General features: G+C 61.3%; 1 protein-coding gene across 1 annotated transcript; it reads left to right on the top strand.

Moving 5' to 3' along the window:
* The first annotated feature begins 7,251 nt into the window (after window positions 1–7,251).
* LOC129545062 (tryptase-2-like) lies at window positions 7,252–10,166 on the top strand. Its single transcript, XM_055408862.2, has 6 exons — window positions 7,252–7,355; window positions 7,855–7,909; window positions 8,019–8,190; window positions 8,299–8,564; window positions 9,518–9,681; window positions 9,747–10,166. Exons 2-6 carry the CDS (start codon window positions 7,855–7,857, stop codon window positions 9,909–9,911), a joined length of 822 nt encoding a protein of 273 aa, XP_055264837.1. The 5' UTR covers window positions 7,252–7,355; the 3' UTR covers window positions 9,912–10,166.
* The last annotated feature ends 8,800 nt before the right edge of the window (window positions 10,167–18,966 follow it).

Genomic DNA, 18,966 nt, shown 5'->3' with positions numbered 1-18,966 from the left:
TACCTGAAGACTCTGACCCCAGACCTGCCCCATGTCCTGCTGGCCTCAGCTGCAGCCCCAATGCAGAGACCCGCTCCCCCAATGACCCCATCACCCTGAGAGCAGGAACAGAGTCGGGCTGGGTCAGCTTAGAACCTGTGGTCCTCCATGGTGAACTGTGGCTGTGACCATGGTGCGGGGCTGTACCCTGTGCAGGGTTGGTTCCCCGATAGCGTCCAGGCCCTGCCTTCCACTCAGCAAAGCAGGTGCCCATGGCAGCAGGACAGCGGCTGCCTCCAGGCTGGTCCAGGTGGTGGGAGGTGCCATCTGGAACTTACCTGGCTGAGGCTGGGATCTATTTGCTCTGACACAGGTAGGCAGCGAGTCTCCAGTGTGGGGGGCCCTGGGCTGCAGCTGGCCCCTCCCCCATTCCCCACCTGCCCGGCCCCGCCCAGCCCAGAGGCGGTAGGGGCTCCTTCTGGTGGAGACTCAAGGAATTGCAGGACTCCAGAGAGCAAGCAGCCCCCGAAGGTGGGCAGAGTGGGTGGGCAGAGGTGGACCTGGGGTGCTAGGGTCTGTGACCCTTCTGCCTATGATGTTGGCCTCAGTTCCCACAAGGAGAAGGCGCTGAGCCGTGTCGGACCCAGGGCTGCTGCAGTGTTCTTGCCCCAGGCCCAGGCAGTGGCCCCCACTCTCTGTGCCAAGGAAGGGTCGTGGGTCAAGGGTTAGAGGACAGGAGAAGCAGGGATGTGGACCACAGTCCTCATCCAGCTCACCTGGGTGAGGTATTGGCCCCTGGGGAACAGAGGTTCTCCAGGTCACCCTGAGGACAGGGTGCCAGGGAGTCCCATCCTCCGCCGAGAGTCTGGGCTCACCTGGCAGGCCTCCCAGGGGCTGCCCACCTGGCTGGGTAATCTGGATTATTAGGACAGGGACCTGGGGTGGGGATGGGCTATAGGGGATAATAATCTGGTTCTTGACTCATTGCTGGGCACCTGGGGCCCCAAGAATCACCTTAACGACTGTGTTGCTTTAGCTGTCGTGAAAGGTACTTTTTACCTCACCAAAAAGACAAGCCAGGGTGCAGAGAAGAGGCCCTAGGCTCGAGGGGCAGGACGGGGCCACCCCCACAGCCAGGTGGGTGCCCGGGGGTGGGGGACCCACAGAGACGGTGGCTGCACCCAGCCGGGCCCTGGGGCCCTCCGCTCCCTCAGCAACACCTGCAGCCAGAGACAGGCAGGACCACGTCTGCTCTCCATGTTATTTAATGAGTGTCAGCAGCCTCTGCTGGCGCCCTGAGCTGGGTGGGGAGAGGGCTGGGGCAGGGTGCTCAGGGCAGGGAGGGGTCAGCTGGTAGGGGGCTCATTGGGGGTGGGCAGCGGGGCAGGGGGCCAGGGAAGGTGGCGGAGTCAGGACTCACCAGGGGCCGCGGGGGACCAGGCTCAGCAGGAGGGCCAGCGACAGCAGAGGGAGTATCTGGAAGAAGCAGGGAGGGATCTGGGGGTGTGGGGTCTTAGGTGAGTGGTCTGGGGGTGTGGGGTCTGGGGGTGCAGGGTTTGGGGGCTTGGGGTGAGGGGTCTGGGGGTAAGGGGTCTGGGAATCTGGGGTCTGGGGTGAGGAGTCTGGGGGTGCAGGGTTTGGGGTCTGGGGTGAGGGGTCTGGGAGTGTGGGGTTTGGGGCCTGGGGGTGTGGGGTGTGGGGTCTGGGGTGCAGGGTCTTGAGTGTGGAGTTGGGGTCTGGGGTCTGGGGGTGAGGAGTCTGGGGGTGCAGGGTCTGGGGGTCTGGGGTGCGGGGTCTGGGGTGCGGGGTCTGGGGTGTGGGGTCTGGGGGTGTGGGGTTTGGGGTGCAGGGTCTGGGGTGAGGGGTGCCAGTGGCGTTGGGCCCCTTGGTCTGGTGGTGTGGGGTGTGGGGTGTGGAGACTGCAGTCTGGGGGTGTGGAGTGTGGGGTCTGGGGGTGTGGGGTCTGGGGTCTGGGGTGCGGGCTCTGGGGTGCAGGTTTGGGGTCTGCGGTCTGAGGGTGTGGGGCCTGGGGTGCAGGGTTGGGGTGTGGGGTCTGGGCGTGTGGGCTCTGGGGTGCAGGGTTAGGGTCTGGGGTCTGGGGTACAGGGTCTGGGTGTGGGGTCTGGGGCGTGAGGTGCTGGTGGCATTGGGCCTCTTGGTCTGGGGGTGTGGGGTGTGGGGTCTAGGGTCTGGGGTGAGGGTGCTGGTGTCATTGGGGTCCCCTTGATCAGGGGGTCTGTCCAGGCCGGGGGTCTGGGGCCTCAGTGCTCGGCCACCTGGCTGCATAGTGACATCCGATGTCGGGGTCCTGCTGGGGGGCTCACCTTGGCAGGTCCAGGCTGCTCTTGCCCAGCCCGCTCTCTCTGCCCCTTTATCCTCACGGACAACGGCAGGGTCAGAGGAGGGGCCGGGTCCTCCAATCCAGGGGAGTGGGGGAGGAAGTGGGTGACTCAGACCAGAGCGAGTCCATCTGGTCAGGAAGGGGCCCTGCCGCCCCATCCATGCCCGCAGACCCGATTCCTCCATGTGGTCCCACATTCATCTCTGGCTGTTATCTGAGAACTTAACTACCATCAGGGGAGCCTTGTTATCTGGGGATCTGAGTGCCATCTGCAGAGGGACAGGCCGAGGGATGTGACGGGGAGGGGACAGGAGAGGCCAGAGCCACCTTCCCTGGACGCTCCCCTCCAGGCCCAGCACCCCTGTCCCCCGCCCACTGGCCGGGGTGAGCCCCATCCCTGTCCACCCACCCTGCCTCCTCACGCTCCCCTGGGCCTGCTGGTCACTGGTCCTGCAGCCCATCCGCCCTCCTCACCTCACAGCCTCCTGACCCCGGCCTCCCACACCCCACCGTCCATGTGGCACCTCCTGTCCTGCCCCCACCCTGCCGGGACACCAGCCTGGCTCTGGGGTCCTCCTGTCCCTGGCTGGCTCTCTTGCACGACCTAGGGATGTACTCAGCTGGATTTCTGGGGGTTGGCACCCCTGGAGACAGGCAGGGAGACAGGCTGCCCAGGCCCCATCTCAGGCGTCCCTCCAGCAGACCCTCGTCACTTATTCTCTCAACAATTCATCCCAGGGCCTCCAGGTGCTGCATCTGTGTCCCATGCAGCAGGATGATGGAGATGGGACTCTAGGAACCCACGGTGGGGGCGGGGGGAAGCAGGGACAACAGTGACATACTGGTGCCCAGGGCCTGCTAGGGGACCAGGCAAGGCTTAGGGGGCCCTGGAGAGCCTTACCTCCAAAGGAGGCTCTGACTGGCTTAGCCCTGAGAAGCGGGCCAATCAGCAACTTAAGCATGTGCCTGCTCTGATTGGCTAACATTGGACCAATACCTGGTCAGGTCCGGGATGTGGGCGGGGCTAGGTGATGGTAAGGCGTGAACAGACCCCACGTGGGTCCTCCCGAAGACCCTCTGAACTGAGTATCCTTAGTTCATAAAGACCACCTCCTCCTCTTGAAACTCAACAATAAGTTTAAGCCCCTTCTACAAAATCAATAATAACCAAATAAATAAACAATTCATTGAAGAAATGCAAATGACCATTTTTAACCTAAAAAGATTCTACCTAGTTATTAACGAAAATGCGATATAAATTGAGCAATCATCTTGGGGATCAAGTTTGCAAGGTTCTGAGATGCACTTCCCGGTGTTGCAAGGATGCATCCCACGTGTCCCACCGGCTTGGGAAGAGATGCTGTCGGCAGATGGTGTCGTGTCCTCAAGAGCCCTAAACAAGTGACCTCTTGAGCTTCCTGTGGATTCCTAACTGCAGAATGAAAAAGTGATGGGTGAAGCTGGTCAGTGCCTTCAGCCCCCGGGGTAGCCCCCGGGGAAGTCTCTGGCTGAGGCTGTGATCTTTGGGGCCAGGGATGGGGGTCCTGTCTCCCCAGGCATCACAAGGCACTGGCCTGAGGTGGGACCTGAAGTGAGAAAGGGCAGGAGGAGGACTCCCAGGGAGGAGCCTAGGGGCTACCCTGAGAGCCTCAGTCTGCTAAGGACAGGGTGATGCAGAGAAAGTGGGGCTGGGCCACCCCGGGTGAGAGGCCTGCTGCCCTGGGGAAGACGGACCTGGGGGCGGGTCTCCCCAGGGGTGGGCTTTGGGAGTGACAGGGGCAGTGTGGAGGAGATCGGAGTTGGGGAGTGTGTGTCAGGAGGGACCAGCTGACCGGCCATCCCTGACCTACACACTAGGTTGCAGTCTCAGAGTGGAGGTATGACTGTAGCTGTGGCTCTGGGCTTGGACCCTCAAGGAGGGCGTGGGGAGCAAGCTGGACCTGGGGCGCTGGGGTCTGGGGACCCTCCTGCCTGTGACCGTGGCCTCAGTTCCCACAAGGAGGAGACGCTAAGCTGGACTGGACCCAGTGGTTCTTGCCCCAGGCCCAGCCTATGGCCTGTGCTCTCCCTGCCAGGGAGGGGTCATGGATCAAGGGTCAGAGGGCAGAAAGCCTGGAGAACCCATGATGTGGGCCAGTCAGGACAGCCACAATCCTCACCCAGCTCACCTGCAGTCAGGTACTGGCTGACCAGAGGTCTGCTAGGTTGTCCTGCAGGCAGAATGGGGTGAGGACCAGAGAGCCAAGGAGTCCCCGTCCTCCGCTTCCCGAGCCTGGGCTCACCTGCCCGGCCTCCCTGGGGTCCCGGGGACACAGCACGTCCAGCCGGCTGACAGGGGCTGCCCTCTGGGTCAGGTTGTCCTAGCTGGTGGTCTGCGGAGCAGTGGGGGAGGCTCAGGTTGGGGGAAACTCTACAGGGGAAAGGGGGCAGCAGCCCTGTGCTGTGGAGTCACCCACACACGGGACCCCAGGCACCCGCAGTGGCCACGAGAGGGTGTTATCAGTGCAGGGTGATGTCCAGAGTGTTAGGACAGTAGCCCAGAAAGAGACTCACAAACACAGTTCCCTGTTTTCAGGAGACAGAGAAGGGGACCTTCCTAGAACATGTTTATGGAACAACTGTGTCATCTGTGTGGGAAGAGAGGGGAGCGGTGCTCGCCTTGTAACACACACAGAGGAACAGTTCAAAGTGGACCCTAGGCCTCAGTGTAGATGTTAAGACTGTAAAACACGGGAGAGAAACTATAGCGGGAAACCCTGATCTGGAAGGCGAGGGGACTCGGAAGCCACCAAGAGAAACAGAAGAGCTGGTGAATTTCTGAGTCAGAAGAAACTGGACTTCGCCAAATTGAAAACTTGTGCTGAGGACACTTTTCAGAAAGCGAAAGTGTAAGCAACCCGCTGAGAAGAATATCTGTGAGGCAAGTGCCAGGTAAAGCGGGGAGAGGAGGAGGCTGACAACCCCTCAGATGACGCCCAACTGATTTAAAGGGGCAGCAGCTTGTGTAGACGCTTCCTCAAAGGTGAACCACGACCGAGAAGCACTTTCTTCATCGGGAAAGTGCAGAGAGGGGGAGACACTGCCACTCACCCTCTGAAACTGCCACTCACACTCTGCCCACTGCCTCCCCTTGCCCCTTCCTCTGAGCTAGGTGGTCGGGTGGCCGCTCGCTCGAGAAGGGGTCAGTGTTGCAGAAAATAGAGGAGGGTGCCAGCTGGAGCAAAAGGGCTTGTGTTCAGGCAAGGCTAATGGAGATGGGAGGGTAATGGACACATGGGCACTGACCAAATAAGTTGATGAATTAGGGGCAGAACCGGGTTTTACCCACCAGAAAAGGCAGGAGATAGGAGACGGGGCTGCAGTAAACCCCAAGGTGTGGAGCTGGGGTTGGAGAGAGCCGATGGCTTCAGTGTAGACGCTGAACTGTCAATACAGATCCATAAATGCAGGGGGTGTGAGCCTGCATGTCTGCTCATGTGTCAGCCCATGTGTGCATGTGTGTGATCCCTTGTGCACGTGTGTACATGTCTGTGTTCACGTGCCAGTCCACGTGTGCATGTGTGTGCCTGTGTGTGCTCACCTGTGAGACACTGTACGATTCCCTAGCTGTGTCCCTGGGAGCACCCAGGAGCCTCAGTGTCACTGGAGTACACGGCTGCGTCGACACCGCTTTGGAAAGTTTTCTGTACATCTAAACCTATTCTAAAAAATTACATTAAAAAAAAAGAAATACAGAATAGGGTTTGAGGCCCAGCTCAGGGCATCTCGCTGCCCACTCGTCCCCGGGTCCCATGGGTCCCACCGCATATCAGATGGGCACAGCCCCAGCTGCCCAGCCTGGGGCAGCCCCTTCCTAACCGTCCTCTGCACGGCCAGAGCCTGATGACTGAGCTGATTAGGCCCCTGGGAGGGACCAGGACTTTCCTGCCCCTCCTTCCTGCCCCAGCCCCCTGCCCAGCTCCTAAGCACAGGCTGCAGGTCCTCCGGGAAGCTCAAGATCAGCGGCCCCCTCTTAGATGTGGGGAAGCTGAGGCACAGGGTTGGGTGGAGAGCTGCCTGATGGTCCACGGCGGGGGGCAGACTTGTCTCCTCCCCACCAGCCCTGGGCTCAGAGCCCTGGCCCAACAGTGCATGCTCCGTGTTTGGTCAGCTGACAAATCAGGACGACAGAGGCTCTACCTCCACTCTGAGCCCATGGGGGCTGCACACTTAGGAAAGTGGCCTTGGGGGAGGCACCGGGGTGGGGAGAACTGGCGCCCAGGCTGCCCCTCCCAGGGCCCAGGAGGCCTGGTGTGGGGGCAGGAGAATCAGTGACCAGGGTCTGCTGGAGGGAGGTCTGAGATGGGGCCTGGGCAGCCCCTGCCTGTTTTGAGGGATGCTTACCTGAGAAATCCAGCTGAGTATACCCCTAGGGCATGCAAGAGAGCCAGCCAGGGACAGGAGGACCCCAGAGCCAGGCTGGTGTCCCGGCAGGGTGGGGGCAGGACAGGAGGTGCCACATGGACGGTGGGGTGTGGGAGGCCGGGGTCAGGAGGCTGTGAGGTGAGGAGGGCGGATGGGCTGCAGGACCAGTGACCAGCAGGCCCAGGGGAGCGTGAGGAGGCAGGGTGGGTGGACAGGGATGGGGCTCACCCCGGCCAGTGGGCGGGGGACAGGGGTGCTGGGCCTGGAGGGGAGCGTCCAGGGAAGGTGGCTCTGGCCTCTCCTGTCCCCTCCCTGTCACATCCCTCGGCCTGTCCCTCTGCAGATGGCACTCAGATCCCCAGATAACAAGGCTCCCCTGATGGTAGAGTTAAGTTCTCAGATAACAGCCAGAGATGAACGTGGGACCACATGGAGGAATCGGGTCTGCGGGCATGGATGGGGCGGCAGGGCCCCTTCCTGACCAGATGGACTCGCTCTGGTCTGAGTCACCCACTTCCTCCCCCACTCCCCTGGATTGGAGGACCCGGCCCCTCCTCTGACCCTGCCGTTGTCCGTGAGGATAAAGGGGCAGAGAGAGCGGGCTGGGCAAGAGCAGCCTGGACCTGCCAAGGTGAGCCCCCCAGCAGGACCCCGACATCGGATGTCACTGTGCAGCCAGGTGGCCGAGCACTGAGGCCCCAGACCCCCGGCCTGGACAGACCCCCTGATCAAGGGGACCCCAATGACACCAGCACCCCTCACCCCAGACCCCTCACCCTAGACCCCACACCCCCAGACCCCTCACCCTGCACCTCCAGACCCCACACCCCAGAACCCACACTCCACAGACCCCGCGCCCCCTGACCCTACACCCCACAGACCCTGCACCCCAGACCCCTCACCTAAGACCCTACACCACAGACCCCCACAGGCCCCGCAACCCCACACCCCTCACCACCGATCCCCATACCCCCAGAACCCCCACCCCAGACCCAACACCCTACAGAACCTGCACCCCCGACCCCACACCCCACAGACCTCGCACCCCCAAACGCCTCACCTCCAGACCCCTCACGTAAGACCCCACACCCCCAGACCCGCTCCCCCAGACCTCTCCCTGCTCCTTCCAGATGCTCCATCTGCTGACGCTAGCCCTCCTGCTGAGCCTGGTCCCCGCGGCCCCTGGTGAGTACTGACCCCAGGCCCGCGGGGTCTCTGCCCTCCCCCACCCCCACACGCTCAGGGGCGGGTGGTGGGTTCAGAGGAGCCCAGGGTTGAAGGCTTGCTTCTCCAGCCCCAGGCCAGGCCCTGCAGCGCGTGGGCATCGTTGGGGGGCAGGAGGCCCCTGGGAGCAGGTGGCCCTGGCAGGTGAGCCTGAGAGTGAGTCACCAGTACTGGAGGCACCTCTGCGGGGGCTCCCTGATCCATCCCCAGTGGGTGCTGACCGCAGCCCACTGCATCGGACCGTGAGTCTCCAGGGGGCCTGCGGGTGGGATGCGCCTGGGGCTCCACCCAGGCTCCTGGGTGTCCCGAGCATGGCTCAGCTCTGAGTAGGGGCCCGTCTCTGTCCCCAGGGAAGTCAGCGACCTCTCACACCTCCGGGTGCAGCTGCGGGAGCAGCACCTGTACTACGAGGACCGGCTGCTGTCCGTCAGCAGGGTCATCCCCCACCCCAACTACTACATGGCTGAGAACGGGGCGGACATCGCCCTGCTGGAGCTGGACGAGCCCGTGAGCGTCTCCTGCCACGTCCAGCCAGTCACCCTGCCCCCTGCGTCGGAGACCTTCCCCCCGGGGACGCAGTGCTGGGTGACGGGCTGGGGCGACGTGGAGAGTGGAAGTGAGTGTCAGGGACCCCAGGATGGGGCAGGGCCAGGCTCTAGGCTCTGGTCTTTCCTCTGGGGACCAGGGTCCCCACCGCCCATCAGGGAGCCCGAGTGTGGAGACCCTGGGGAGGAGAGGTGGTAGCGGCCTGGTGTGCTGAGAGCCCAACGGACGGACGAAACTCTCGGGGTGTCGGGCAGGTCCCTCAGCACCTCTGTGCCTCAGTTTCCCTTGCCATTAAATGGGGACGGCTGCAGTTGGTATTTCATGGGTACTCTAAGAGGAAAGAGGAAAATCGCACCCATGAAATGTCTCATTAACGATAACACTGGGCTGGGCAGCCTGCATCCTGGTGCTGTGCCCGTGGACAGGAGACCAGACCCCTGCAGGGGTGTGGGAGAGCTTGAGTGCTGCTTGGGCACCCCTTCCGGCATACCACCTCCGCTCCTGTGTAAAGGGCTTGTGCTCATTTGACCCACGCTTCAGAGCACAGCCCTGGGGACACTCAGCGTGAACGGCCATCCAGTGTCACGTCCTCGGTGTCCTGCAGAAAGACTCTGCTCCTGAGATCGGCCGAGGGTGGAAGAGATGGTGGCATGCCGCCCAGCCACCCCGGCACAGAAAGACAAGCTGATCCTGGGCCCGGGGATGGCCCAGAGGTAGGGCTGGGTGGTGCCCAGAAACTAGCCCATCCTGGAGGCAGCGGAGCTGAAGGAAGACCGGGCTTCTGCTCTGCAAACCGCAGCACCGCGGCCCTTCCCCTCCCTGGACGGACCTTAGTTGAGGCGGAGAACCCATAGCCTCGCAGCAGTGGGAGGGAAGCGCTCACCGCTGCGTGTTGCCCGAGCTGCAGACCCTCTGAGAGGCGGTCTCATCAGGTCTCGGGGGTCCTGCCCCATCCCTGCCATCGGGGACGGGGTGAGCTGAACCCCCGGCCCAAGTCTGCCTCCCTCCGCCCCTTCCCCGCAGGGCACCTGCCGCCCCCATTCCCCCTGAAGCAGGTGAAGGTGCCCGTCGTGGAGAACGATGTCTGTGACAGGAAGTACCACGCTGGCCTGTACACGGGGGACAACGTCCCCATCGTGCGGGAGGACATGCTGTGTGCCGGGGACAGCAGGAGGGACTCCTGCCAGGTGGGTCAGCACCCCCCACAGCCCCCACCGCCCCTCGCAGCCGCACTGACCCCTCCCCTCCACAGGGCGACTCCGGAGGACCCCTGGTCTGCAAGGTGAACGGCACCTGGCTGCAGGCGGGTGTGGTCAGCTGGGGCGATGGCTGCGCGAAGCCCAACCGGCCAGGCATCTACACCCGCGTCACCTCCTACCTTGACTGGATCCACCAGTACGTCCCCCAGGGGCCCTGAGCCCGGTCCCCAGGCCGCCCCCTGGGTCAGTGGAGGAGCCGGCCGCCCTGTCCTCACACCACTTCTTCTGGCCAAGGAGGCGAACTTCCCGCACCTTTCCCGGCCCCCTGCCCCAATGCCCACCCCCGATGGCCCCCCTCCCGGCTGACCCCTCTCTGCTGACCCCTCCCTGCCCTGAGCACCCTGCCCCAGCCCCCTCCCCACCCAGTTCAGGGCGCCAGCAGGGGCGGCTGACACTCATTAAAGAGCGTGGAGAGCAGACATGGTCCTGCCTGTCTCTGGCTGCGGGTGTCGCTGAGGGAGGGGAGGGCCCCAGGGCCCGGCTGGGTGCAGCCACCGTCTCTGTGGGTCCCCCACCCCTGGGTACCTGCCTGGCTGTGGGGGTGGCCCCGTCCTGCCCCTGGAGCCCAGGGCCTCTTCTCTGCACCCTGGCTCATGCTGCAGAACACATGTCTCCTGCGGGGCAGTGTCCGCTGCTGTTGTCGGGTAGCCCCCAGGGGACCGCCCCCACGACCTCCCAGCCCGTCTCAGAGGCGTGCCTGGGCCCGCCTGCCTTCTCTGGGGCTGCGCTCCGCTCCTGCACAGGCTGTTCTTGCTGTCAGCATCTGAGCGCTGTCTCCTCATTGGCTCTTGTGTCTGGAGCAGATTCCCTAGAACCCCTTGGCAACACTGTATCATCTCCAGAAAGGCTGGTCCCCTGGCTCCTCCCACCTGTGGGCATCACAGCGCTCCCCTCATCACTGGGGCCCCTGAACCTTCTCCTGGCCCAGCGGCGCCCTTCCTGGTTACACCCCACTTTACCAGGAACCTTGCTGATTCAGTAAGAACCCTTCTCTTAGTACCTGATCCCCCTTGATATCTGATCAGAACCCTCACTCCCCACCCAAGGTGTCATCTCCCTGGGCGTGTCAGGAGCCTCTTTAGGTTGGTTTAACCAGAATTCCCCTAGACCTGCTATCCCCTTGCTCCTTGACCCTCAATCCCCACTTGCTTCCTTTGGAGTGAAGCCCAGTCTGTACTGGGGTCTCTGCTCCCTTGTTGCTCTGGTTTTCTTTGAATCCAACACCTTGACACAATGTGAGACATACCCTGGAAACAAACTTGAGACCTAGCCTATCATATCATTGAAGTGTAATAATGTAAACACGATGCAAGATACATAATATATGTGATACACAATATATAAAAATATATCATATACTATACTGTGGGGCTTGCCAGGTGGCACTAGTGGTAAAGAATCTGCCTGCGATGCAAAACAGAAGAGACACAGGTCCCACCCTGGGTCGGGAAGATCCCCTGGAGGATGGCATGGCAACCCACTCCAGTATTCTTGCCTGGAGAGTCCTATGGACAGAGGAGCCTGGTGGGTTACAGTCTGTGCGGTTACAAAGAGTCGGAGACGACTGGAGCCACCTAGCACGCACACATGCATACTACACTGAGGGAGTAAAGGCATAATCAATACTCAATATTTTAAATTATTGTAAAGAGTAGCATCCTTTGGCTGCTTCATTTTGTAGATTGCATTTATCTGATTGTTGGGGTGTGGGGTTTGCCTTAGGGCAGCTCTGCATTTCCCCGGCAGGGAGGCTTGGAGTACTTAGGTTCTTGCGGTCATTTTGAGGTTTTAGATGCATTAACACTTTCGCAGTTGCTGAAAATTGTTTTTGTTGGCTTTGTAAAGTTGAAGGTGTTTGTGTTTACAAACTGAAGATTTGAACTGTTGCACATGCACACACAGATGCACGCGCACACACACGTGTGTGCTCACACATGCAGACATACTTTGACATTAATCCTCTAGGACCGATTTCCATGTCAGTTGAGGTTCCAGAACCACGGAGGCAAGACCGCCTTTGCCTTTCCCAGTCCTTTGCTGCCCCGCCAACCTCGGGACCTGCACCTCCGCCCAGGCTGGTGGGCCGAGGGGCACTGGGGTCCACCTTGCAGAGCCCCAGAGGTCAGGCCCTGGTCTGCAGCCAGACTCTCAACTTCTGACTCTGACTTGAAGCCACACGCTGGGGGAGGTGCCGAGGCTGCTCATTCTCCGTCTTAGTCTCAAATCACTTTTGATCATAAATGTAGCTCGTCCATGCCTCAGCTCCCCGCACCTAAGAGGGGCCACTGACCTCGAGCATCCTGGAGGACCCACAGCCTGCACTTAGGAGCTAGGCAGGCAGCTGGGGCAGGAAGGTGGGCAGGAAAGTCCCGGCCCTTCCCAGGGGCTAATCAGCTCAGTCATCAGGCCCTGGCCAGCAGAGGATGGTTAGGAAGAGGCTGCCCCGGGCCAGTTAGCTGGGGCTGTGCCAATCTGATCTGTGGTGGGGTCCATGGGACCTGGGGTGGATACATAAATGCCAGTCACAAGGCCTGAGCTGTCTCCATGGGGCTCAGTCTGGGCCTCAAAATGACACCCTCCTGAGGAACCCCAAAGACTAGGGTCCTGGAGGATAGAGGAGGGGAGACAGTGTGCCTGGCAGGAACCAGGGAGGGCTTCCTGGAGGGGGTGGCACTGGCTCCAATCCCTGCCCAGTTGGGGAGAAAAGTCTTTGCAGCCAAGATGCTTGGGGTCTGACCTAGCCCTGTTGAGTCAGCCACTGGCTGCCACGTGACAGTGTCCACAGGGGGACAAAGGGAGGTGACAGGTCCTCCCTGCCTCCCTGCAGGAGGAGGAAGCTCCCCAGGCCACACAGCAGACAGCAGAGATGTGTGCTCTCAGGGCCTCTTTCCAGAGATGGGACGCCAAGGGCAGGCCAGCTGTGCAGCTGCGGGAATCCAGGCTCTCCACCACAGGTTTTAGGTTTGCTGGGGGATGGGGTCCTGGCAGGCTTTCGACAATGACCCTGGACCCCTCCAGTGAGGGGACAGGCCTTCCCAGTCTGGGACAGGCCACAGCAGCGGAGCCTGCCCTCTACATAGGCAGCCTCTGAGACATGGACAGGAAGCAGGAGACTCCAGGGCCACAAGACCCCCTCCAGGCCCCTTCTGGCCGTGTTTGCACCCAGAAGCTGGGGTCCTGCCTGCTCCATCCCCTCTCTGGACAGAGGAAAGTCCCCTTGGACCCTCTTCAGAGCCGGGGCCTGGTCAGAGGGCAGGCAGGAAGAGGGGCTGGGAATGCCTTCCCAGTTGGGCTCCCTGGACCCAGTCTGTACCAGGAGCCACCCAGGGCCACCCCCTCCTTTGCCGCCGGCCAGGATGGGAGGGCCTGGTTCATGGATGCAGGTGCGCTGGGCTCTCTGCTCCTTCCCCATGGCTGGACAGTGAGACTTGGACTGGGGGTCTAGGGCACGGGTGACCTGGAGTCACATCACCGCTCACACCCTGCAGCCTGGATATGCCAAGCCATTTGGTTTGGGTGAGAAAGTCCCTGGACGGTGGAACAAGGTGGGGGCCGGAGTGGGGGGCAGGCCCGCTTCCCTACCTCCCAGCTGCACCTACGCTGGAGGTTGTGGGCTCACTCTGTAGGCATCCCTGTGCAGAGAAGAGCCAGACTAATGGAGAGACTTGTAAAGAATGAAAAAGTCATTACTTGCCTTTTAAACAAGAGATGCTGCCAGTTATGTAGCTTTCCCAGACCAGGGTGAGCCCCAGGCCACTGCTCTGAGAGCAAACACTATCCACAGCCTGCCCCCCTCCCCCACCACAGACACCCCAAAACCAGGGGCACAGAGCCCCCCTGGGGATGTCTGCTTAGGACATGTGGTCCTGCAGCCCCCACCGCCATGACAGTTCAAATGAACAGGCCAGAGGCACAGGCTACCAAGCATTTGGTGTTAGCGTCAGGGTGTTGGCCACCTCCAGGCCCCCAGGGCCCCAGGCCCCCAGGCCCCCAGGCCCCAAGGGCCAAAGCCGCCCCCAGGGCCCAGCGACTTTGTGCTTCCTTCCTGACCCAGCTCTTAAACAAGTCAAACTGCCTGCATGCCCTGGCCATCTTCCATCCTCTGGTCACGTGGGGGTTAGGGTGGAGAGGGAGACAGGCGGGGACAGGTGGGACAGTGAGGCAGAGCAGGGAAGGGCCCCACAGAAACGGGCAGCTTGGAGGAGATGACGTGAGAAGGGCAGGCTGTGCCCCTGGGAGGGGTCAGCCCCCGCGCAAGTTTCTTGGCAGGAGGATGCAGCACGGATCCAGGGCTGGCAGGCAGAGACCCTGGTGCACACGCCCAGGCGGCTGGCTCAGCACAGACCCCGCTGAAGCTCACCACTGCCACCTGCACCCAGAGCTGGTCCCGGAGCAGGCAGACCAGGGGGCCTCCAGAGTCACCCTGGTAGAAGCAAGAAGAGCAGACAGGTCCGGGGGGCTCTCGGGCCGAGGCTGACTTCAGGGGACACAGGGATGGAGAGGGGCTGGGTGCCGGGGCAGTGGAGCAGGGCACACAAGGCAAGCTCTTTGGGGCTCCAGGTGTCCAGGCAGGAGCTCCGTCCTTAATCTATCCTGTTGGCAGCCCTGCATATCAGCTCTATCTTCCTCTTTTTTTTTTTTTTGAGGCCTCTGAGGTTCAGAGAGGTTAAACAACTTCCTAAAGGTCACACAGCTAGGTTACAGCATCGCTGAGATTCAGTCATGTTATTATTATTCCAAGCCTGGATGCTTCCCCTGATGCACGCTGCCTCCCTTACAAGTCACATGGCCTCTCTGAGCCTAGATTCCGACCCAGCACCCGCTCACCTCCCTGTGGCAGCTGGAGCCCGAGTTCTCTGGCTGTTTATTGTCAGGTTGACTCCAGACTCATTCTTGTAACAAGCATCCATTGAGCTCTGGCTGTACCAGATACTGTTCCACTTCGGGGGCGAGACAAAGCCCTCCACCTCGGGGGTGAGACGGTGTGTCTCTCCCACCCCGAGTCCAGGCCCCAGCCTGCCTCTCAGGGCCACTTAAGGTGAAAGGGCCTGGCTAAGCATGGAGCAGGCGTGTCACAGACTCCCTGCGAACGGGGCTCTGCCTCCTCACCCCACTCTGCTTAGCAGGAAACAGGCCTTGAGGGGTCCGGTGGCTCCCCAGGCCCCATGGAGGACCAGGGCAGGAGTGCCAATGGGGGTCTGAGCTTGCAGAAGCCCTTTCGGCCCTGGAAGTGGCCAGCACACAGCATCTTCTTGGCAACGGGCTCTGGGCAGGAGAGCCTGCGGCAGCTCTGTGGTCTGGCAATGTGCATGTCCACCTCCTGGAGCCTGTGGGGCTCCGGCAGGGCCACTGCAAGAGACTGGGCATCAGGGAGGGAGGAGGGGCCCTTGGGTGGGGAGTGCGGCCCTGCCCGCCCTTGGGGGTGAGCCCCGCCCTGCATGGTGAGGCAGACGCCTGACCCAAGTGGGCAGCAAGGTGAGCGGTGTGCAGGACCTGGCACTCGGGGACAGGGACGCGCAGAGAGGCCGCAAGTGACCCGTCATCCCTGCACACGGCCTGCTCCACCTCAGGGCCGTCCCCTCCGCCCCTGCTCCTGGCCCCTCACCCACCATCCTGCCTGATGTCCCCCCAGCCGATCAGCCAGCAGAAGGTTCCCGGTGGGAAGGAGGAGCCTGCCAAGGTCAGAGGGATGGGCCTGATGGTTTGGGAGAAGGGCACGGCCAAGCCAGCTTTAGCAGGCACGTTCCCGTTGAAGGAGGGGTGTCGGATGACACAGAGCACGGCCGCAGAGACAGCCTGGGGGGCTGGTGTGCAGGACAGATGCTCCCAGCTGGACAGTTAGGCTCACAGAGCTGTGCGGGAAGCAGGGGCATGTGATGGGGCGTGAGGAGGGAAAGTCTGGTGGCGTCAGCGCCATCGGAACTGGCTTCTGGGGGTGAGGGCTGTGCGCTTGGGTGCTTCATTCAGACCCTCTCTGCTCAGCCCTGGCCCACGGGGCTGACCACATCTGGATGGGGACAAAGACTCCAGGGTCCATTCCAGCCATGGGGTTAGAAGACCCATCTTTGTGCAGAGCCCTGCATGAGGCGGGCCTTTGCTGCCAGGGGGCAGAAAGGACTGGACCCCACTCTTCCCAGGCCAGGCAGACAGCAAGGCAAGTGGTGCCCAGACGGCAGAGGCCGAGGCTGGCAGCGGGCGGCAGACAGGTTCTGCGCCAGGAGGCAGGCAGGTAGGTGGCTGGAGCTCAGGGGCTCCAGGTGCAGCTGCGGGGCAGGGGGTGGCAGACGGCCCCCTCCCAGTGTTTGAGGACAGCTAAGCTGAGCCCTCAGCAGGTAGGACAGTGACCTGAGACGGGTCAGGACAGGGTCCCCTGAGGAGGGCAGTGTGCAAGAGCGCGCACAGGCAGGAATTCTTTTTTTATGCACACACTCACTTTTGTTTATGTGGCTGTGCTACATCCTAGTCGCAGCAGGTGGGGTCTAGTCCCCTGACCAGGGACGGAACCCGGGTAACGGGGGCGGAGGCACCGCGCAGCCCCAGAGAGAGCGAAGCGGGGCTCACCTGCAGACGCAGCGGGCGGTGGTCAACACCCACTGGAGGCTGATGAGGCTGCCCCCGCAGACATGGCGGCCCTGCTCTCTCAGGCTGACCTTCCAGGGCCACTGCGGGGGGGATGCCTCGCTGCTCCCGACGACGCAGGCATCTGGGAGGAAGCCGCTCGCTGGCCAAGAGGTGGCTGAGAATGGTCACAGTCACGGTCACGGTCAGCCCAGCAGCCACCAGGTGGCCTCTCTGCAATAACAGGGTCTGGGGCTGGGCCCAAGGTGGCTCCTCTCCTGAGTAGCTCTAGACTCCTGCCTGTGACCAACTTTCTGAACCACAAGCAGCCGCCCCCTGAAACTTTCCACGGTAAAGGGCTCAGTACCTCGGTTTGTGTGACTAAACTTTTCACCTAATTTTAATCAATTTAGATGTTAGTGGGCCCCGTGGGTGGTGAGTGGCTCCCAGGCTGGAAACTGGGGAGGCCTCAGTCCCCCTGCTGGGACGAGAAGAGGGTCTCCTTGGTGTTGTTCTGAGGTTTCGGTGAGAAGGCCTAGGGGTGAGGACGGCTCCACCGTGTTCTGCGTCCTGTCTGCTCCTGAGCCGACTGAGCAGCCTTGGGGAAGGACTTCGAAAGTTACAAAAGCTGCAGGACCTGAGTGTTCTCTCAGACCCACCAGGCACAGGTGACGGCCTTCAGGAACCAGTGGGTGCGGGGGAGAAGGGCTAGTTAAGGACTTTGGGACGGTCATGGACACACTGCTATCTTTATAGATAACCAACGAAGACCTGCTGCACAGCACAAGGAACTCTGCTCAATGTTACGTGCCAGCCTGCCTGGAATTGGGGTTTGGGGAAGGATGGATATACGTGTTTGTATGGCTGAGTCCCTTCACTGTTCACTGGAAACTGTCACATTATTAATTAGCTACATCCCAATACAAAATGCTTTTGGGTGTTAAAAAATAAAATTGGAAAAAAAAAACTGGGAGGCTTGGAAGTGACCCCACACATATCTCCCAGGGGTGGAGCCAGGAAGAAAAGCTAGATGATGTGAGGTCCCAGGACAGACCTTGGAGCCCTGCCTCCCTGCTGGGAAACACCCAGCCCCGAGGGGCCGCAGTCTGCCCGGAGGGCCAGGGCCTGGGCTCCAGGGCAGCAGGACGCCTGCCTGGGCACTCACCTCTGTTCCCAGGAAGGAAAGCCCCAGTAGCACCAGACGGAGCCACACCTGCTGGCGGAGGCAGGTGCGCCCCGACCTCTCCCCGGGGCCGCCGCCCGGAGCACTGCCCAGGGCCAGGGCAACGTCCCTCCTTGCTCCCCGTGGAAAGACCAGTTGTGCTGGAGAGCCTGGCCCAGAGATGGCTTCGTCCCAGGGGCCCACCGTGGGGCCACAGCACCGCAGTCCCGGGAGGCCTGCACCCCTCGCCCTCCTGAGACCCCCTTATCTGGAGGGACACCTGCTGAGGGCCGGCAGCAGCTCCAGCTTCTCCCTCTGCCCTGGCCCCATCCGACACGGGCTTCAGGGCACAGGGTCTAGCAGCCCGGCGGCAGCCAGGACAGATCCCAGGTGAGCCCAGGAACACGCTCCGCTCCCTCCCTGCCAGGCCGGGTTGTAAATAAGAAACGTGCTCCCTGCCCCCCCTGCCGGCTGTCGCATGGGCCCTGCGGCAGGCTGAGGGGGAATCCAGGAGAATCCCAGGTGTGCAGTGTAGACACGCTTGACCTTAAGGGTCTTCCTGAGCCGGGAGCCAAGCAAACCAGAGGAGGAGGGAGCGTTCTGGGAGCGCCCAACCCAAGAGCCGCGTCCCTGCCGACTTGCGCAGGCATCTGCGACACAAGAGCCTCCCTCATCTCTGGGCCCCTCGGCTGCCCTGCCCGCACCTGCCCTTGTGGCCCTTCAGCCAAGAGTACAGTCCTTCACCTGAGTGGTCCCCAGGGGAGCAAACATCTCCCCAGAGAAGACAGTCGTGTCATATCCGGGTCACAGTCACATGGCGACTGGCTAATTCAGAGAATAGAGACTGCCTCACGGAAGAAGGGGGTGGGTGTATGGGTGTCCGGGGGTGGGTGTGACACCAAGTCAAAATTGTTTGACTTGGATAAATTCCCTTTGGAACCACGCACAGTGTCATGTGGTAAATTCTGGGACAGGCGGACTGAGCTGGGGGCCTCTCACCCTGCACAGGGGAGGCCGCAGGTTCGCCCTGAGGCAGGAGGGGTGGCTGTGGGCAACAGAGTGGTCAGGACTGGGTGGGTCTCTCACAGCGGGAGACAGGAAACAGACCAGCGAGTGCTGGCCAGCACCTGGGAGGGAGTCTTATCACGGAAGGAGCACCAGCGTTCAGCGCCCCAGGATTTCCTTAATTCCGACCAAGGTGCCCTTTTCTGTAATAATTAAAGCAGGTACACAATGTGTGTTTGATGGCCACAAACAGGCTGAGAGTTAAGTTAGCATAAGATCCGAGTTCAATCATGTATAAGACGGAACGACTTCCCCAGACCCCAATAAGTGAATATTTCTTCCATCTTGGGTCAATAGAATGTATTCCACTTGAGGATTTGGTTGTAAATCCTACAGCACCTTAAAACCAACCGTTAGTTAACATTTTTAAGCATCAAAGAGTTTAACGATCACTTTTTATTCCCACAGCCTGTCATCAAGACACTCAG

This window comes from Moschus berezovskii, chromosome 27 (genome assembly GCF_049115385.1).
Source record: "Moschus berezovskii isolate FMDL1 chromosome 27, NW_MosBer_1.0, whole genome shotgun sequence".
In the NCBI taxonomy this organism is placed as follows: Eukaryota; Metazoa; Chordata; class Mammalia; order Artiodactyla; family Moschidae; genus Moschus; species Moschus berezovskii.
This window is presented reverse-complemented; position numbering and strand designations above follow the sequence as displayed.

Bases quoted from the DNA above. Each gene is read 5' to 3' on its own strand.
- LOC129545062 (XM_055408862.2), top strand. From the start codon at position 7,855: ATGCTCCATCTGCTGACGCTAGCCCTCCTGCTGAGCCTGGTCCCCGCG. The intron at 7,910-8,018 runs GTGAGTACTGAC...TTGCTTCTCCAG, and splicing joins CCTGGTCCCCGCGGCCCCTG to CCCCAGGCCAGGCCCTGCAG. The intron at 9,682-9,746 runs GTGGGTCAGCAC...TCCCCTCCACAG, and splicing joins GCAGGAGGGACTCCTGCCAG to GGCGACTCCGGAGGACCCCT.